General features: G+C 44.3%; 1 protein-coding gene across 9 annotated transcripts in view; it reads right to left on the bottom strand.

Moving 5' to 3' along the window:
* NAV2 (neuron navigator 2) overlaps positions 1-18,001 on the bottom strand; it is a 701,871-nt gene that overhangs the window by 248,075 nt on the left and 435,795 nt on the right. For all 9 annotated transcript variants that reach the window (XM_081282533.1, XM_081282536.1, XM_081282532.1 and 6 more), the window contains exon 3: positions 8,906-8,958. In XM_081282533.1, coding sequence (XP_081138659.1) covers positions 8,906-8,958 — 53 coding nt within the window. The remainder of the gene's footprint in view (positions 1-8,905; positions 8,959-18,001) is intronic.

Here is an 18,001-nt window from a genome sequence, read left to right as displayed (position 1 = left end):
TCACAGGTTCTGGGGATTAGGACACAGACATCATTGTGGGGTGTCACTGTTCAACCTATCCCATGAGTACCTACTTCCTAGGTGTGAAGAAAGCTTTTGATATACAAAGGAATAAAGAAGAATTTCATGACTTGTGGGCAGGGCAGGGAATGCCCATCGATTGTGCACTTGTCCAGAGCCAGGATGAGGTCAGGTGCCTTTTGCACCACTCCTGTTGAACCACATCAGGAGGCAACTCCCACTACCCGCTTTTACAGAAGAGGGAGAAGACTCGGGGATTTAGGTCCCTATCCAGCACACATGCCGCAGGTCTGCCAGCTCCCAAAGTCCATGCTCATTCTTCTTCACCCTGAGTCTCTTCCCACGATGGATGTCTCTTCCTGAGCCTCTGCTCATAGATGAAAAGTGGATGTTACACATGAAACTTCTGGCCAGGTGTGAGGGTGCACACCTACAATCCCAGTGACTCAGAAGGCTGAGGCAAGAGGGTGCACACCTACAAACCCAGTGACTCAGAAGGCTGATGCAAGAGGATCACTTAGCAAGGCAACTTAGCAAGACCTTGTCTCAAAATAAAAATAAAATATAAAAAGGGTGGGGATGTGGCTCAGTGGTTAAGCACCCTGGTTCGATCTCTGATACAAAAAAAAAAAAAGATGTAACTTTTGAACCAATGTCATGTCCTTTTTACTTCCTCAGTTAATTTCCTTGTATACAGATCAGCACAATAGTTTAGGGGACAGACTCTAGAGCTCTTAGCATGCAAACTTCAGCTTGCCACTTAATTGCTATGTGACCTTGGACAAATGACTCAGCTACTCTGCCTCAGTTTCCTCAACTGTAAAATGAGAATAATAATTACATCTCTACTCACAAAGTACATGAGGATAAAATCAGTTAATAGAGACAAAATACCTAAAACAGTGTCCAGCGTACAGTGTATGGGACAGGTACCCTGTTAAGTGTTCCCTACCCATTATTGCACATGGCACTGACAGAGAATCAGGACAACAGCTCCACAGTGGGAGGGGATGGATGAGAAACTCTTCACTATGACCTGCCCTCAACTGGTCCCTGGCAAAGCACATCACAGTGTCAGGCTCTCCGGTTCTCCATTTTATTTTATGGAATGAGCAAAATATATTCATCTTCCACAGAACTATTCAGAGAATAAAATACGTTAAGACCTGTGAAGCACTCAGAAGAGCGCCCCAGGATCGGTTCTGTTCTCAGTGTTTATCTGTGGGAGCTGAGAGGACACCTAGATATGCTCACCTCAAGGAATGTAAAAGCACTCAGGAATCTAAACATAGCCACGATTCCTGAGCATCATTAGGATTTTCTATCTGGGCCCTCTGGATAAACCAAAGGAGAAAAGATTTAAGAAAAAGACATTTCTGGAACAGTGCTGAATATCTGTTTCTAAAATCCTATAAAGAACTTCCTAGCTAATACCCAGTCCCCAAATCACTTCAGATAATGAAATCAGAGAGAAGATATGTTTGAATCCTCCAGCCGCAAACACGTTCAAGTCAGCTCCCACCATGGTCTGTCCATCTATCCATCTGACATTTTCAAAAAAACAGTTGTAGGTCAGTCATCTCAGTGACAGGTGCTCAGGCGCAAGGCGTAGTATCTCCCTTCAAGACAAGAGACGATTACGAGGGTGAATATTATGCTAAAGGTAGACACAGGACTCTTGGGGATGCAGAAGATGACAGACACCTAATTAGGTCACTTCCTTGAGGAAACAGCTGATCTGGCGGCACTGCCAAGGAGGGGGTAAGCAGGAGGTGACTCCTGGGAGGCTGGACAACACACATCAAAGTGCACAGGACTTCGAGTCCCAGCCTCCTTCATACATGGCAAGGTGTTCAGCCTGGCTGGGGTACCGAGGCTGAGTGCCAAGTATCAAGAGAGGGGAGTAACAGGATCTTGATGGACCCTCGAGTCTGTGCTCAAGGGTATAGAGAAGGAGTTGGGGGGCAATGGTAGTTTTAAATAGAGGGGCAACTAAGAGAGAAACAGAAACAGTGGTGCAGGTGGCAACACTTTTGAAAGACAATGATGGCCAGAATATTGGTTGGACCACTCTAAATGGAAAGCAGTGGATGCTCCCGGCATCTCCTGGCCCAGACACTTCTCACTTCATTTTAAATTTTATGTGGCCCCAGGACTTGTCTTCATTCCTTCTTAGTTCTGCAACACGTGTGTGCCCTTGGTGCTATGTAAAAATAGGCCTAGGGGCCAGGGCAGAGGCATCTCAGCTGCCCACGGATCTCTCACACTCCCCAGGCATGTGGCCAGTTTTCTGGCAGCTGTTGGGAGGGCCCAAGGTCACTGGGCCTGGCAAACTGATCCCCTTGCAGATGGCCTTCCCTGGCCCAGGAGGCTGTGTGGTGAACAAGGACAGAGGAACCTGGCGCCAGGGCTCTCAGAGGCCACTGCAAGAGGCTGCCTTTCACTAGGGGCCACCTGTCCTGTGGCAACACTTGAGTTCCCACTGGCAGGTCAACTCAGGCCCTTCCCAGAAATATCCGGTCCCTCCCTTCTTGCTCGCAGCTAGGCCTGGCTGCTTTTGCTGCTTTCACAGATGACAAACAAGGACAGCAAGACTGGTGAGAAGGACACTATTTTTATATGCCCCTTCTTTTGTCTCAGCAGGGAGCACTACAGACTTGGGTTCCAGCTCCAAATCTTCCTTTGCATGGGGGTATAATCTGGAGTCGAAAATAATCTGTTAAATCTTTGGTCCCCGTGTGCAAATGCAGACAATACCTACACCCCAAACCCAGGCAGCTCTGAGGAGTAACCATAACACTTCGGTGGGCTCCCGGCACAGTCAGGCAGACAGGGCGCTCCGTAAATATAAGTCCCCTCACTGAAGGCCTACCCAGCTCTGTGAGGTACGGCTCTGGCCACGTGTCCTGGAGGAGGAAGGGAAGTGCTGAGGCCCAGTGGACTGTTAATTGAGCAGGGAGTGATTGACCACACTGCTCTGTGTTTTCAGATCCCTCACAGAGGTTTTTTCCTTTAAGGCCAAGTCTACCATTCAGAAAAGTGTGGATATGAAAATAAACTCCAGCCCCACTGTCTAAAAAGTCCCACCCAGGGGTGGAGCTGGCCATTTTCCAGGGATATCTGTATCTGTGAAAACTTAAGTACCTTGAAGAATCATTAGAACTAGCATCTGCTGAGTGTTACTCTGTGCCCAGCAGTATGTAAGCACTTCATGTGGATTATCTCATGGACTCCTTAAAATGACACTGTGAGGCAGATGTTGTTACTATCCCTGTTATGGGAACTGGTCCCCAGAAACCTTAAAGGGACATCCCCTGGTCACAAGCAGCTGGCTTTTAGAGCCCATGTGCCTTGTAGTCTCCAGAATGGGGGTGGGGGGCGGAGACCTAATCTGACTTTCTTTTTCACAGATTATGAGACACCGAGAGGGACCAGAGCAGACACTACGGCGTTCCTTCCTGGGTGACACCGTGCTGCCTCCCCAGGGCTGGCTCTGCTCTAAGCCACCTCCTCCCACTTGTAGCTGCAATTCAGTTCTTACTGATTTCACATGTGGGGACACATACAATTTTATTTGGGAAAATGGGGGATTCTGCTCATGGAATAGAAGTTTGCAAGCCGCTGCCTTGCCCTTCCTCATATCTAAGTGCAGATACCTTGGGAACTCAGGGGCTGGCATTTCCACAGGGCCCCTGGAAGAACAGGGCTAGGACAGAACTGGACTCTAAGCAACAGAGGTACTGAACCCAAGTTCTATGGGGCCCCAGGGAGTTCGTGGGCTAGCCTCTGAGATCCATCCAAAATTCTGGGGTATTGCAATTTGGAGAAAAGAGAGCTGGTATTTCTCCTTAGATTTCCAAAGGTTAAATGCCCTCAAAGACATGGACCACTAAAACAAATTTCTTCATCACCAGCAGCAGCAGCAGCAGCAGCATCAAAACTGCCATTTATCAAATGCTGAGCATATACCAGGAGCATGAGAACACCTGCCCCAAAGGGCGGTTGGGAGAATGAACCAGGTACAGCATTCAGAACAGCACCTGGCACAAAGCAAACACATTTTACCATTTAAATTATTATTATCCACTATCATTTTTATGACTTTGTTAGTCCTAGGACTTTATGAGGTATGTTTATCACTGCCACTTCATAGAACAGGAAATCCGAGGCTTCAAGAGGTTAAATAATTAGCTCAAACCAACAAAGCAGCAGAGAAGGAACTCAAGCCTGGCCAGGCTGGCTCTCACTAGGTCTACTGGAGGAAGAGGCAGGAGGACTCTCCAGAGAGCAGAGTGGGGTGGGAGGGCCCAGCCCGACACCGCCTACCCGCTGGAGGGGAAGGCAGGCTTAGTGCCCTCAGCTGAAAGGGCAAGCAGGTCCAACTTTTTACCTCCCCTATCAAGGACAGAAAGCCACACTGCTTAAAATAATAATGATTAAAAAAGAAAACCATCCCCTGTGGCTGGCTATTCCACGGCCAGCATCTCAGAGCACATTGAGTTCAAGGCCAGCAGCAGCTCCACAGTGGCCGCCCAGCACCCCCTGGCTGAGCTCCAGGCAATGTTTTTCCTTCTAAACTAACACACAATTCTGCTGAACAAACCACTTGAAAGCCAAAGAGATGCCCCTCGGTTGCCATGGCAATATTACACAGACAAAATATTTTAACCAGCTCTGACGCGCGCACACACACAAACTTTTTTTTTAAGGGCCAAGTGGATGGATTTGATGGGGGAGAAGGGGTGGGGTGGGGAGTGTTATTTCTAAAGCTCTGTCTTCATGGATTTGGCCCCAAAAGCATGGAAGTCAGATTGAAACAGGGCAACTGACTCCATTAAAAGACTCAGGCCACTAGCTTGTTGCTAATGTTCCCTCTCTGGTCACGGTCCAGGTCCATCTTACAAGGCCCAAGATCTGGGTGCTAAGAGGTCATGGATGTGTATGGACAAGCATCAGGTTAGAGACATGGGGACAGCATGCTGTGACCCAGCACCCGAGCTTCAGCAGAATCAAAAGGACCAAATGTACTCACGAACATCAAAGGGCTTGCTTTAAAGAGCCCTGCAAATGAATGTCAGTGCTGACATGATAGATATTAACAACCACTTCCAACTGGGCAGCATTTTTATTTTCCAGATCACGTGGTTGAACTTTCATCCACACAAGTTGATGGACTTGGATTTCTTTCTTTAGAAAGCTTTGCCCTGGGATCCACTGGGGATTGCTCCCCCAGATGCAGTAATCTGGGGACTGACGAAGAATGCAAGGTCTTGTCCAAGGCTTGAAGATAGTCATGTCTGTTGTACCCTGGGCTCTTCCATGCCCCACCCATCACCCTAAGCACAGTAGGGCAAAGGCTGATATTTCAGGGAAACTAATCTAAAAGGGCCTCACCAGATTTAGCTCATGGCAATTTGGAAGGATCAATGAACAAATGTTCAAAAAACTGCCCTCTGCAGGATCCATGCCATCCTCAGGTAAACAGAGTCTGCAGACGTGGGTTTCACATCCACTGTTTCTGCTTGGAATCCTCTTCTACTCACCATCCCCTACGCTGACCCTTCTTTCCTTTCAAGATTCAATCCTTAGAAGTTATTCTTAAGCTCCTGCTTGTCCTAGGGTAGAAGAGGCCCCCAACAGGCCATATACAGGTGTCTGTGCTGGAAACACAGCTGGAAAATTCTATTGCTCTAACTGTCCTGTGGTCTGTTGTCCACTCATGTGAAATCCTCAACGGCAGGATTCACATCTTGTTACCCATGTATTCACCTGACATAGCCCAGTGCCTGGCATCCCTAGGCACTTGGTGACTGCCAGCTGACAGGCTAACAATATGCAATGCAATGCCCCTTGCATTTAGGGGCAGCTGCCCCCCCCCCCCCCCCCAATTCTCAAGCCCTATTCCTGTGCCTGCTTTCACTTCCCTGTCCTGTGGGAGGAGCACAGGACTCAAAGCATGCCCCGGCATGGATAGAGCAAAGACTGGGCTCCTGGGCAGCCTAGTGGGGGAGGAGCAGTGAACCAGGAAGGAAATGTACCCTCCCACCAGTGCTCACTCCTGCTACAAAGCTCAGGCTCCTCCCACCAACTTACTAATGAAATGAATTAGGCCCTTAAAAGTTTGAACAGCATGCATTAGACACATGCTCTGAAACAAAGTTGCTTTTCTTTGGTTCCATTATTAAAGGCTCCTGGAAACTGTTCTATCAGTTATCTTTTTTTCCTTTTTTTTTTGGCGGGTGGTGCTGGGGTTGAACACAGGGGTACTCTACCACTGAGCTACATTCCCATTCATTTTGGTTTTTATTTTGAGACAGGATCTTGCTAAGCTGCTGAGGCTGACCTCAAACTTGCAATGTCCTGCCTTAGCCTCTCAAATCACTGTGATTCTGTTTTCTTGGGCAGTGATCAATCAATTCTATGCTGATCATTTAGGGGGAGGTAGCTGCCCTCCCGATAGGATGTGCTCCCCAAGTTCTCATCTTATTGTGCCTTATCTTTCTTCCACCAAAATGATGCTCTCCTCCAAATAGGCAATATTTAGCAAACAACAACAGCAAATGTTTATCCTTGGGTCACACTAAATAAAGCTTAATGGGAAGATCAACATCTTAGGAATCTAGAAATGGCGTGCTGTGCCATATTCTCAAATTACACTTCTCATGAGTAGAAATGCTTGAACTCTGTATGAGCTCATGTGTGTGCATGCAGGTATCCTGCTAGCTAGAGCAACACCCATGCCTGTCTATGAGCACCTGCTACATGAAGCAGTGAGTTCTGCCTTATGCATTTGTCCTTGTTTTGTGATGGAGGGGAGAGGACAATGGGCCTGTTGTCCTTATCTTCATCTCTCTCATTTCCTACAGAATGGAATGACTATGGTGGAAGTTCTTACATTTTCTGGACTCACATCTTGTGAGTTTACCGCAAAATTGTGTCTGCCTCCCCGCCCACAAGCTGGAACTAATTATCACTGACAATTATAGGATTTTATATTCCTGTGTTCTAAAAACACATCACACACACACACACACACACACACACACACACACACACACACGGGTGGGGGGAGGGGGGGAACAATGCTGAAAGAGTCATGGAAAAACCACAAAACTGCATTGGTGCCATAGCACTATTTATAAAGTATATATTTGCATATAGAACTAAATTTGCATGGAAGAATCTAAGATGACAATATTTTATAAACTTGAAAGTGGACTTTAACAGCAAGCCACTCCTCCAATAGAAGGTGCAGAAAATATAAAATGCTCTAAACAGAATAAAATGTTAACCACCTTTAAATGTCAGTTCTACGTGTGCATTGTAATAGGCTGGGACAAATGTGCTGGTATCTTCTACAGGGAAATAATGTGTCTCTTTCATGTGAAGCTATTGCTGCATGTGTAAGATGCTTGCACTAAAATTAAGTCTTCTATTGCCCAAATTTTCTCAATTATTAATACACCAGACAGCTGCAGTAGCTCTAGCAAAAATAGCAGCCAAGCTTTTCCAAAAGTCAAAGCAGCCATGAGATGCCTGCCTGGGGACTTTCCTATGTAAGAAATGGTTGGTCTCTGGATCAAACAAAAAGAAACAATACCTCCAATAGAACAACAAAAAAAAGAAGGAGGAGGAGGAGGAGGAGGAGGAGGAGGAGGAGAGGAAGGAAGGAAGGAAGGAAGGAAGGAAGGAAGGAAGGAAGGAAAGAAGAAAGAAAGAAAGAAAGAAAGAAAGAAAGAAAGAAAGAAAGAAAGAGACAATGAAAAAGAGAGAAAAATACTTGTTTCAGAACAGAATGTAACCTGGAAAACGACTTGCCCTGCCCATGAACTTGTGTAATACAACTGCTTTTGTGTATGGAAAGGGGTTGTCTGAAAAGGTTGCCCACTTGCTCAACTCTCTGGGATAACAATTCAAAAAATTAACCAGTGAACCCAAGGAATGCCAATGGCTTTCACATCTCCTGAAATGAAACCTGCCCAAAAAGGGTGGGGTAGGTTAGAGGAATGAATTAGGCTCTTTTTAAATTTCTGGAAGCTAATGAATGTCCAGCAAAAAAAAAAAAAAAAAAAAAAAAAAAAAAAAAAAAAAAAAAGATACCTTGCCACCTTCAGGTTTTAAGCAATTATTGGCATCCTCTTAACAGACTCCAACAACAGACATTCTTTGTGTCAATATCTGGGCTGACAAAGTATTTGGAAGTGAAAAACTAAGCACTTGGAGCACCAGAATTCAATGCTTTTTGGACTCAACAATGACCACGGATTTTAATTCAAAGATTATATGTAGCACAAGAAAAGAACAGATGTTAAAGTTATTTCTTAACTATAATATCATAGCTTAAATGTATCACACCAGCAAAAAACATCATCTGTCAAGGTCATAATGAGAAATGTCCAGATATGACTGAACATTACACACTTGCTGTCACAGTTCTGACTTCACACCATTCTAACCTTTAAAGGCAATCATATTCACATGCCCTGATTCTGATCTGTAAGATACCATTGCTTCATCTGAGCCTCAACATCGCATTCAAGCGGAAATTGCTACCAGTCTTTGGGGAAGGAGAATGAGTCTTAAACAGTTCAAGTTCCAAACAGGTACATCTTTGCAGCAGTCCTGCATAATCTGTGTCTAAGAGGGAGGACAATATTTCATGTTCGCTGTCTCCCAATCTATATAACAATCACAGCCAGTTTTTAATAAATGCCAGCAAATGTCAAAGAAGCAGGACATGGCTACTTGGAAATGGCTGTCTGTATGTTAATGTCATCCTCTGGAGTAAATCATCTGAGGTGGATACATTCCATGATGGTTAATATCATTTAGAGGCAGAACATGCTAACATATCACCAATGCTCACTAATAATGTACCACTCACCATTTGCGATCTGTTCTTCGGACAGCCATTGATGTCTTCAATCTTTTCATTTGCTGAAAAAGGAAATACAAGTCAGGAAGATAAATAATCACCAGAGAGATACTTCCAGTAGTGATGGTCAGGACACTTGAGGCCAACCAAGTCCTGAGGCCCATTCTGGGGTCTGTCCAATCAACACAGGCATGTGGAACAGTGAGACGCATCCAGCAAGTTTCAGGACTTACTCATCAAGCCGCAGTCCTCCAGGGACAGCTGGGGCAAGGTTGTCATCACTTAACACAGAGACAACTGCATTGACGGCAGTCTTGCATCGATGGGGCATCGTGACAGTGTTTGGAGACTGGGAAACAGAATGAGCTGTGATTGTGCTTTGGGGTCTTAGAGAGGCAGATGTCAGTCACTGTAACCTCCCCACGGAAGACAGGACAGTTCAGAGTGAAATCAGTTCAGCTCGACTCAGCTCCTGGGGATGGATGCCATAGAGGAAAGCAGCTTCAGCTTTCATCTGTAATTTTGTTGTCCTAATACTTATTCCTCAAGTGGGGGCAAATGGGGGAGATGAGAAAATTAGACTAAAAAATGGCTTGACCAAGGCAAGCCTAAATTAGATCAGTGAGCACACACTCTTGAAGTCAAAATAGCACCTAGTTACTGAAGGAGAGGTGAAAGAAAGAGGTTGCACTGAATAAACAGGAAAACAAGTGCTGACAAAGAGGAATGGCTCAGCTTCCCCTAGTGAACACAGGCCCTGCTCAGTATAGAGGAATCCCTGGCAAGACACAGCCTGAGATATCCACAGAGAGGCTGAGTTTGAGAATGCAATAAACAGGAGAGGCAGTGTGCACAGCAGAGAGAGGGCCGGCTCTGGAGGCAGAGATGGGAAGTGAATCCCAGCTCTAGAGCTCAGCTGCCATGTGATCACAGCCATGTCACTCAAACTTAACCCAAATATGTGTGTGTGTGTGTATTTTATTTTTGGTACTAGGCATTAAACCCAGGGGCACCTAACCACTGAATCAAATCCCCAGCACTTTTTAATATTTTATTTAGAGATAGGGTCTCACTGAGTTGTTTAGGGGCTTACTAAGTTGCTGAAACTATCTTTAAACTCCTTCTACCTCAGCCTCCCAAGCTGCTGGGAATAAAGGCACGTACCACTACGCCCAGCTCAATACATATTCTTACCACCTACATAAAACATAACATAAATTTTTCCTTTTGAGGTCAGCATGTGGGTCAAGCCAAAACTCCACAGTGAAGAACTGAAGATTGACTTCCTCTGAAGCTTTTATAAGTTCCCTCTCCAACCCCAGATCCCTATGTCCCATGCCCTCACACCACAGAAGGGTAGAGCCACTCAGGTCTCTGCCTCACAGCACCCTGCCTCTGCCTCTGCTGTCCTCTCAACCATCTACCATGTAACACCCCTACCCAGGAGGTGAGAGACTGGCAGATGTGTCAAGTTTATTTTTCACATTTGTATCCTGATGGCTCAATAACTGCTTGCAAAATTGAATCCCCACATCACATCATAATATGATGGCTAAAACTTTCATGAAGAGAAAAAGCATTAACAACTGTCTGAAAGGATACAGAATCAAAGAATCCCATGCCTCCCAAATTTTAGAACATCTGAGCCTAAATATAGATTGCTATTATCTCAAGTTGGGTTCATTTTTGGGTTCAGGTATTTCTAGTTTGAGAGAGATGCACAAACTCAGAAAGAAAGCAAGCAGCAGGAAATTGCTCACAAATCTCGCTGCCGTGAGATAGCCAGATTAGTGTAGATTCAGCCTGATCTACCTTTTCTTTAGCACCAGCCAAAAGTATTAGATGTTTGCATTTGTGATCTAACTGGGGACTTCCAGTCTTCAGAGATTCAGCTGAATGTTCTCAACTCTGCCTAACATAAAAACATTGGGAGAGGAATTTTAGAAGCCTTAATTCCCAAAGAGGTGCCACACATAGTACATAAAAGATGCCCAAAGGACTGAGGGAAGAGCTCAGTGGTAGAACACTTGGTCCAGCATTCACAAGACCCTGGGTTCCATCCCCAGCACTACGAAATAATGAAAAGTAAAAAAATAAATAAAAAAAATAGCAAGATGGCCAATGAATGGAAGGACTCATGAACATTTGTTCTTTAGTTCACCAGAAAATACAGTTAGCCAGAATATACTGCCAGCATATAAATTCCATAAGAACAGAGTTTTTTTTTGTTGTTGTTGTTTGTTTGTTTTTTAATCTGCTTTGTTTCCTACTGGAACCCTAGATCTTAGGACAGTGCTTGGAATAGTAGCCACTCAATAAATATTTGTTGAGTGGAGTTAAGGAATTAAATATCCTGGAGATTTCAAAGAATTAAGGTTTTCCTGCCTATTTTGCAGCAGTGTTCTTTCACTTATAAATATAGATGTACCTTCTGAACACTGAAAAAATGCATCCCCCTGACAAATGGCACTGCTTCATATATATGGAAAATGATGGCAGCCATGAACTCTGACCTGGGCATTTGATACTCAACATTGCAGAGAATAAATATGTAGGTTCTTGACAGTTAACACTCAAGGTGTCTTCTAACTGGATACTCATGATGAACAAAGTCATAAGTCATTGGACTCTGATCAATAACCCAGTTCAGCATTAGGTCATTAGTGCTCATTAAAGTGAAGGATGGATAACTGTGATCCTAATAAGTCATTTGGGAAAATTTAAAGATTCTTGATAGACCATTTGGATAACTGAAACCAAAGAGCTTGATCCAATTACTCCTCTAATTCCTTTTTCATGGCTTGTCACCCAAACCCAGTCAGGTGCTCCGTGAATTCAAATACCACAGCTCCTATGAACTAATGTTGCCAATTCACAACAGTCAAAATAAACAGAGGAGATGGAGCCTACTTATGACCATGCCAAAGAGGACCCTGGAAGGCAGAAATCAAATGGCTAATTCACACTCAAACTAAATGCTTAATTAAAATGCAAAATAAATACTTGGGTCTCCTAGTTTCCAGTTTCACATAATTTAAATACTTCTCTTTTACTTAAATTCCCAAGAATGCCTATGGTTGCCATAAATCCTTAGATGCTAACAGCAGCTCTGATCTGTTGGTAAGAAGGAAGAACTGAATCTTCAGAGCCAAATTTTTAAGCTCAGGGTAGAGGGTCTTTGGCTGGAATCCAAAAGCAGATAAACAAAAAAGCAGAGATATTTGTCCCCAGAGTCCTCAACTATAATCAAAACTGGCACTTCTCAGAGTTCAAGGTAATTTCTCTGTCCCAGCCTGTTGAAGACATTCTTAGTCCCACTGATGCAGTGACTTCTCTGCACACAAGGCAACAAGCTAGGGTTTGGAAAGCAGTGATGCACTCCTTCAATAAGAGCTGTGGCATCAAGCTCATGACCTTCTGAAAGACCTCCAAAGGATGCAGAGCATTTTAATGCCCTGCACATCTATGTCTTGACCACTCCTGGCTGTTGGCAGCCCGGCCAAAGGGAGAGACTGCCTGCCCAGAAGGGCAAATGACTTATCCAAGGTAACAGAGTGGTAGTAGGATGAAAAAAGGTACAGTCCCACATGCTGTCTGAATTTTCAGACATTTTGTGCAGAAAATGGTGGAAAAGAAGCAGCTATTTGCTCTAAAGCTAAGTCTCCCCGCCCCCTCTGCTCACTCTTAGTTCATTCTTTTTCTTCCCTCTCTCTCTCCTTCCCTCCCACCAACCCTGAGTGACAGAAATGAGAGCAGAAAGGGAGCAGTGTCTCTCCCTCTCTCTATTTGCACTGCTGACCCTAGTCTTGGGAACCTTCCTTTAACTCAGAGGGATGATATGGTGATGGCCTGGCAGAAAACCGAAGGGCCTCGGGCAGCTGAGGACTCAAGAAGATAATCACGCTAATAAGAGGCGGAACAGACAGACCAGCCCTCAGCCAGCAAAGGAAGACTGTTCACAAACAGCAGCAAAAGGCCCATTTCCTACCAAATGGCAGAAGACAGCCATGGAGAAGTGTGGCCCTAACAACCCTACTCTAAGAAAACGGGCTGGAAAGCCGGCTGGATGGTGTCTGGGAGAGATGAAGACAGGAGCAGCCTGTGGCAAAAGCAATTAAGGCTCACCTTAAAGTCAAGTTCTGATGCACTTCCCAGTCTGGAAACCAACCTGCCTCTCACGCTAGAGGCCAGACTTGGCTGCCCTGTACCTAGCGACTCTGCCTGACTTTCGTCTCTTACCTCCAGCCTGTCGGCACACGGTCTCCTCCACCAGGCGTGCCTTTCCTGCCGGCTTCTCCTACCTGACTGCTGCTTAAGTTTGAGGTCTTGGCTCCAGGTTAATTCCTTGGGGAAACTCTTCCTGATTCCCACCCTCCCCGCCCCATCACTCCACCAAGGTCAGGTCTCTTAGCACCTTGAGTCCTTCACACTATACACTGTGCTTCCCCCAGGGCTAGCAAGAGTTTGTCCCTTAAAAGGGACTACTTGCAACCTATGAGTTTTGCTGGGCTTCATTTAGAAGAAAAAAGTGTTTTTTTTCAACTTTTTATTTTGAAAGAATTTCATTGACTTAGAGAAAAGTTATAGGAATAATATAGAGTATCCCCACATATCTTGGTCCATTCCCTCTTCTTCCCTTCCTCTTTCTCTATGTAGGTACAAGTTGTGTGTTTTCATTTTTTTCTTTTTCTTTTTTTTTTTCCTGAATCATATTGGAGTAAGCTACATAGATCATGTCCTTTTCCCCTTTATAGTTCAGTATATATTTCCAAAGCATAATAAGCATATTCTCTTCCCTGGTACAATTGCAAAATTCAAAACATTTAACATTGATGCTATGCCAATATTCCAATTTTGTCAACTAACTAAAAAATGTCCTTTAGAGCATTTTATTCCTCTGAACAGGATGCAGTCCAGGATCACACAGTGCCTTTAGTTGTCACGTCTCTTTAGTCTCCTTTATTCTGGAATAGCTTCCCAGACTCTGTCTTATATAGACACTGGTGCTTTTAAAGAATACAGACCAGTTTTGTTGTTGCTGCTGTTTTAATGGAATGTTCCACAATCCGGCTTCTCTGAGATTCCTCACGATTAGTCTTAGTTCTCCATTTCTGACTGGAGTACAACCTAAGCTACATGTGCTAAGGGTCTGAGGTCAGGAAGGACCTGACCTATCCATCCCAACCAGTGATGGAGTTTGGATCACCTGGATGTGGCCTGGATATTCCCCTTAATGGTTACTAGACTCCCCCTTGCAACTATCAAGCCATCTGTGGAGAGAAATTCTTAGACCATGCAAATATCCTGCTCCCATCAACTTTCTCCTCCAGACTTCAGCTTCCTTTGATGTCTTTTGACATAAGGGATCTTCACCATGATGACTGAACTCCCTCCACATTTCCCATCAGTCAGTGCTCTGTACAGTCTAACCCTCTCTTCTCCTCCAATGGCGTACTTATTTTTAAATTTACCTGTTTATTCATAGTACAGATTTGTGGGTTCATATTTTATTCAATGACCTTTTTTCTTTCTGTATTTTTATTGGTGCCTTACAATTGTACATAATGATGGGAGACTTATTGTTACATATCCATTCATGCGTACAAATAACAACATAATTTGGCTGAAATTACTCTCCAGTGCTTCCCTCCTCCCTCTCCTTCTCCCAGTCACAGGTTCTTTTCCTGTACAGAGCTCCCTTTGATTTTCCTTTTATTCAGTGATTTTAATTCCCTACCATTCTTAATTTATTTTGATGGCCCCAGAATAGATTGTCCTTTGTAGCCCTAGAAAGCGGAACTCAGATACTACTAAAGGGTATAGACTTTGACTTGATGAAAGAAGAGCTATGATGGTCTAAATATCTGTCTAAGTATCCTCCCAATCACATATTGAAACCTGATACCCAGGGTGAGGAATTTGGAGGTGGAGCCTTTGGGAAGAAATGGTATTTGAAGGTAGAGCCTTTGGGAGGAAATGTGACCATGAAGACAAAGTCCTCATGAATGGGATTAGAGTCTTTATAAAAGAGTCTCTGGAGATTCCTCATCCACTTCCACCATGCAAGGACACAGTGAGAAGCCAGCCGTATATAAACAAGAAATGCACATGCACCCTCAGATTCCAAAACCAGCTGGTACCTCAATCTTGGACTTTCCAGCCTTCCAAACTATATAAATTTCTATTGTATATAAGCCACTCAGTCTATGGAATTTTGTTATAGCAGTCCAAAGGGACTAGAATAGGAGCTTTTGAAGGATTCTACCTGTCCATCATTACAAGGAGCTACCTGGAGGGTGATAAGCTGTCCATTCATTACAGTAACTGAAGAGGCTGGTGACCGGTTTTCATAGAAGTGATTTATGTACCTGGTTGGGGTTTTCAAAGTCCCTTCCAAACCTGACAGGTGAGAATACTGGAAAGGAGGTGTGATACAATTTAGAGGAATACTAAACAATAACAAGGGGAAACATTCAGGCCACCTCCGGAAATGATCCAACCCAGGCTTATAGTAAATACAATTCTTATTCCTAATCCTCTCAACTTTTCCAAAACATCACTTCATGCCAACATGCTAAATGCTGAACCCAGAAAGGAGACAACTCAGATCCCGGCCTAGAAAGGACCCTGGCCCAAGACCACAGGCAGTGGGATAATGGGGAGGTCCCTCCACCTATGCCTAGGGAGCCAGGAAAGGTATCAAAGAGAAAATGACTTTTCAGTAAGTAGGAGCTCAGCAGCCAAAGAATAAGCACAACCATCAGAACTCTGCACAGTGCAAGACGGAGTCAGTGAGGCTCCAGTTCTTGGAAACTTTTATTTAATATACACATGCGTATAGAAATACACACATTCAATAGAAACATGTGTATTTCTATACACATGTGTATATTAAATACATGCACACATACAAATTATCTTTTCCGATTTTCCTTTCATGGGTTTATGTGTAAGGGGAAAGCAGTAACTTCAACATTAAAAAGCATAAATGCTCAATACCTCAGCCTCCTGATCAGAAAATACACCCCACTCCACCCTGCCAGGGATCTGTATCACAAGATACTCTAGGATGAAATGCTCTGGCCTGACTGACAGACAGTCTAGGAAAGGTCTGCTGCCTTCTTGGCTCCCACCTTCTGGGCCTCTGCTTGCCACACGTAGCAGAGGGTATGCAGCATGACACATTCAAGGGAAGGGTCACGTGCTAACACCTGGCCTTACTTGGTCAGAGTGATCCTCTCCTAGAGGTAAAGTAATGTGGTAGCCTGAAGTACAGCCGGAGCTGCTGGTAAAGCATAAGTATCCCTAATTTAAAGATCTGAAATATACTCCAAATAAGAAATTTTTTTAGCACCAACTTGACATCACAAGTGGAAAATTCCACACCATGAAACATTCATTTCATGGCCACAGTTATTTAAAAAATTACCTTTGGGTTATGTGTATAAGGTATATATATATTAAATATAGAGGAATTTTATGTTTAGACTCTAGTATTCCCAATATCTCATTTTATACATATGCAAATATTTCAAAATCCAAAAGAGTCTGAAATTAAAGATACTCTGGTCCCAAGCATTTTAGTTAAGGGCTATCGACTCATACTAATCTGAGCCTCAGGAACCACAGATCAGTAACTCAGACTCAAAGAAGCCACTGCGTAGGGAGTTTCAACTCATAGATTTCAGGAAAGAAGGCTCTGAAGCAATGATTAAAAAAATGTGGTATTTTACATCTTCATTGCACTATTTAGTAAATTCACAGCATACACACTACTGTTTGCCTATTCTGAGCCCATGGCAGTCATGACTAATCTATCCTGATATACCAAACACTCATATTGAGACCTCAGCATCCTGTACATAACTTTCGAGACAGCTGCTGTCCAGGAACACTTTATAATTTCCAAAGATATCTTATATTTAATGCCAAACTTGAATTTCATAAGATGGTCATAAGATCAGAGAAAACAAATGTGATTGTCCCCAATTTCAAAGATAGGGAAACAGGCAGCAGAGACAAAGTGCCCCTCCCGAGGTCCCACAGTTGGGACGGTTCGAGTTGGGATGAGAGCAAGGCCTCTCAGTAAGATCCTCTCTCCTGTTGCCTATGCTGAAACCTGGGGAGATTCCCAGTAGAAACAACTCAGTACAACACTGAGACTACCAAGCAGGCCACGTGTGCCTAGGGTCAGCCTGCTGAGACAGAGTCTAAATCCCACCTCAGACGTAACTCACACCTTTCATGAAGGAAGACCCTGACAAGAAGACAGTACCCTTTCTTCCAAGGTTCTGAACCCTGTGCATTCATCTCTTTATTCCTAGAAAGAAGCACACAGTAGCTGCTAAATAAATGACTACTAAACTAAAGTAAAGGAAGACACAGCCCTGTGCTAGGGTCAGCGTCTGTGAATTGAGATGTGGTGTAAAGCTGCAAAGCAATGAACTGAAGCTTTAAAAGAAGCATACCACCCCAATTAGGACTCCCACACAGAATCCTGATATATTGCACTACTCAGCCTTGCTGGGCCTCAATTCCTGCACCTGCGAAATGGGAACAACACCTCCTGCACAGGAATGTTGAGGGAGGATGGAATATTTCAAAAGAAACTTGGTACAAATGACAATGAAAAGCAGGAGGAAGGGGAGACATTCTAAGAAGAGCAGTGTGGCAGGCAGACTTTAGGTGGCTTCCCATGATGCCCACACTCTGGTGTCCTTGCCCTGGAACAATCCCATCCCTCTGAGCATGGGCAGGACCTTGGACTTGTTGCTCCCACAATTATGCTACATTCTATATAAGTTCATTCTGCTAGCATGCTTTCTCCAGAAAGTTCTCCTTTATGGGCACTGAAGAAGCGAGTGGTCTGTGTAGCAAGGAGCTGAGCAGTTTGTAGGAGGTGAGGGTTGCTTCAGTGAGCAACCAGGATCCACAGTCCTGGAACTGCAAGAAATGGATTCTGCCTCACCCAAGTGAGCCAAAATGAAAACCCTCCATGGTCAGAGACTCAGATGAGAATACAGCCCCAGGACACCCTGACTACAGTGTGCAGAGGCCCTCTGAGCCCTGCCTGGACTCTGGATGCACCTACACCAAGGGAGAATA

The sequence above is a fragment of the Spermophilus citellus genome, assembly GCF_964194105.1.
Source record: "Spermophilus citellus genome assembly, chromosome: 2".
Taxonomy (NCBI): domain Eukaryota; kingdom Metazoa; phylum Chordata; class Mammalia; order Rodentia; family Sciuridae; genus Spermophilus; species Spermophilus citellus.
Note: the sequence above shows the minus strand (reverse complement) of the source record. Positions and strands in the feature narration are given on the sequence as shown.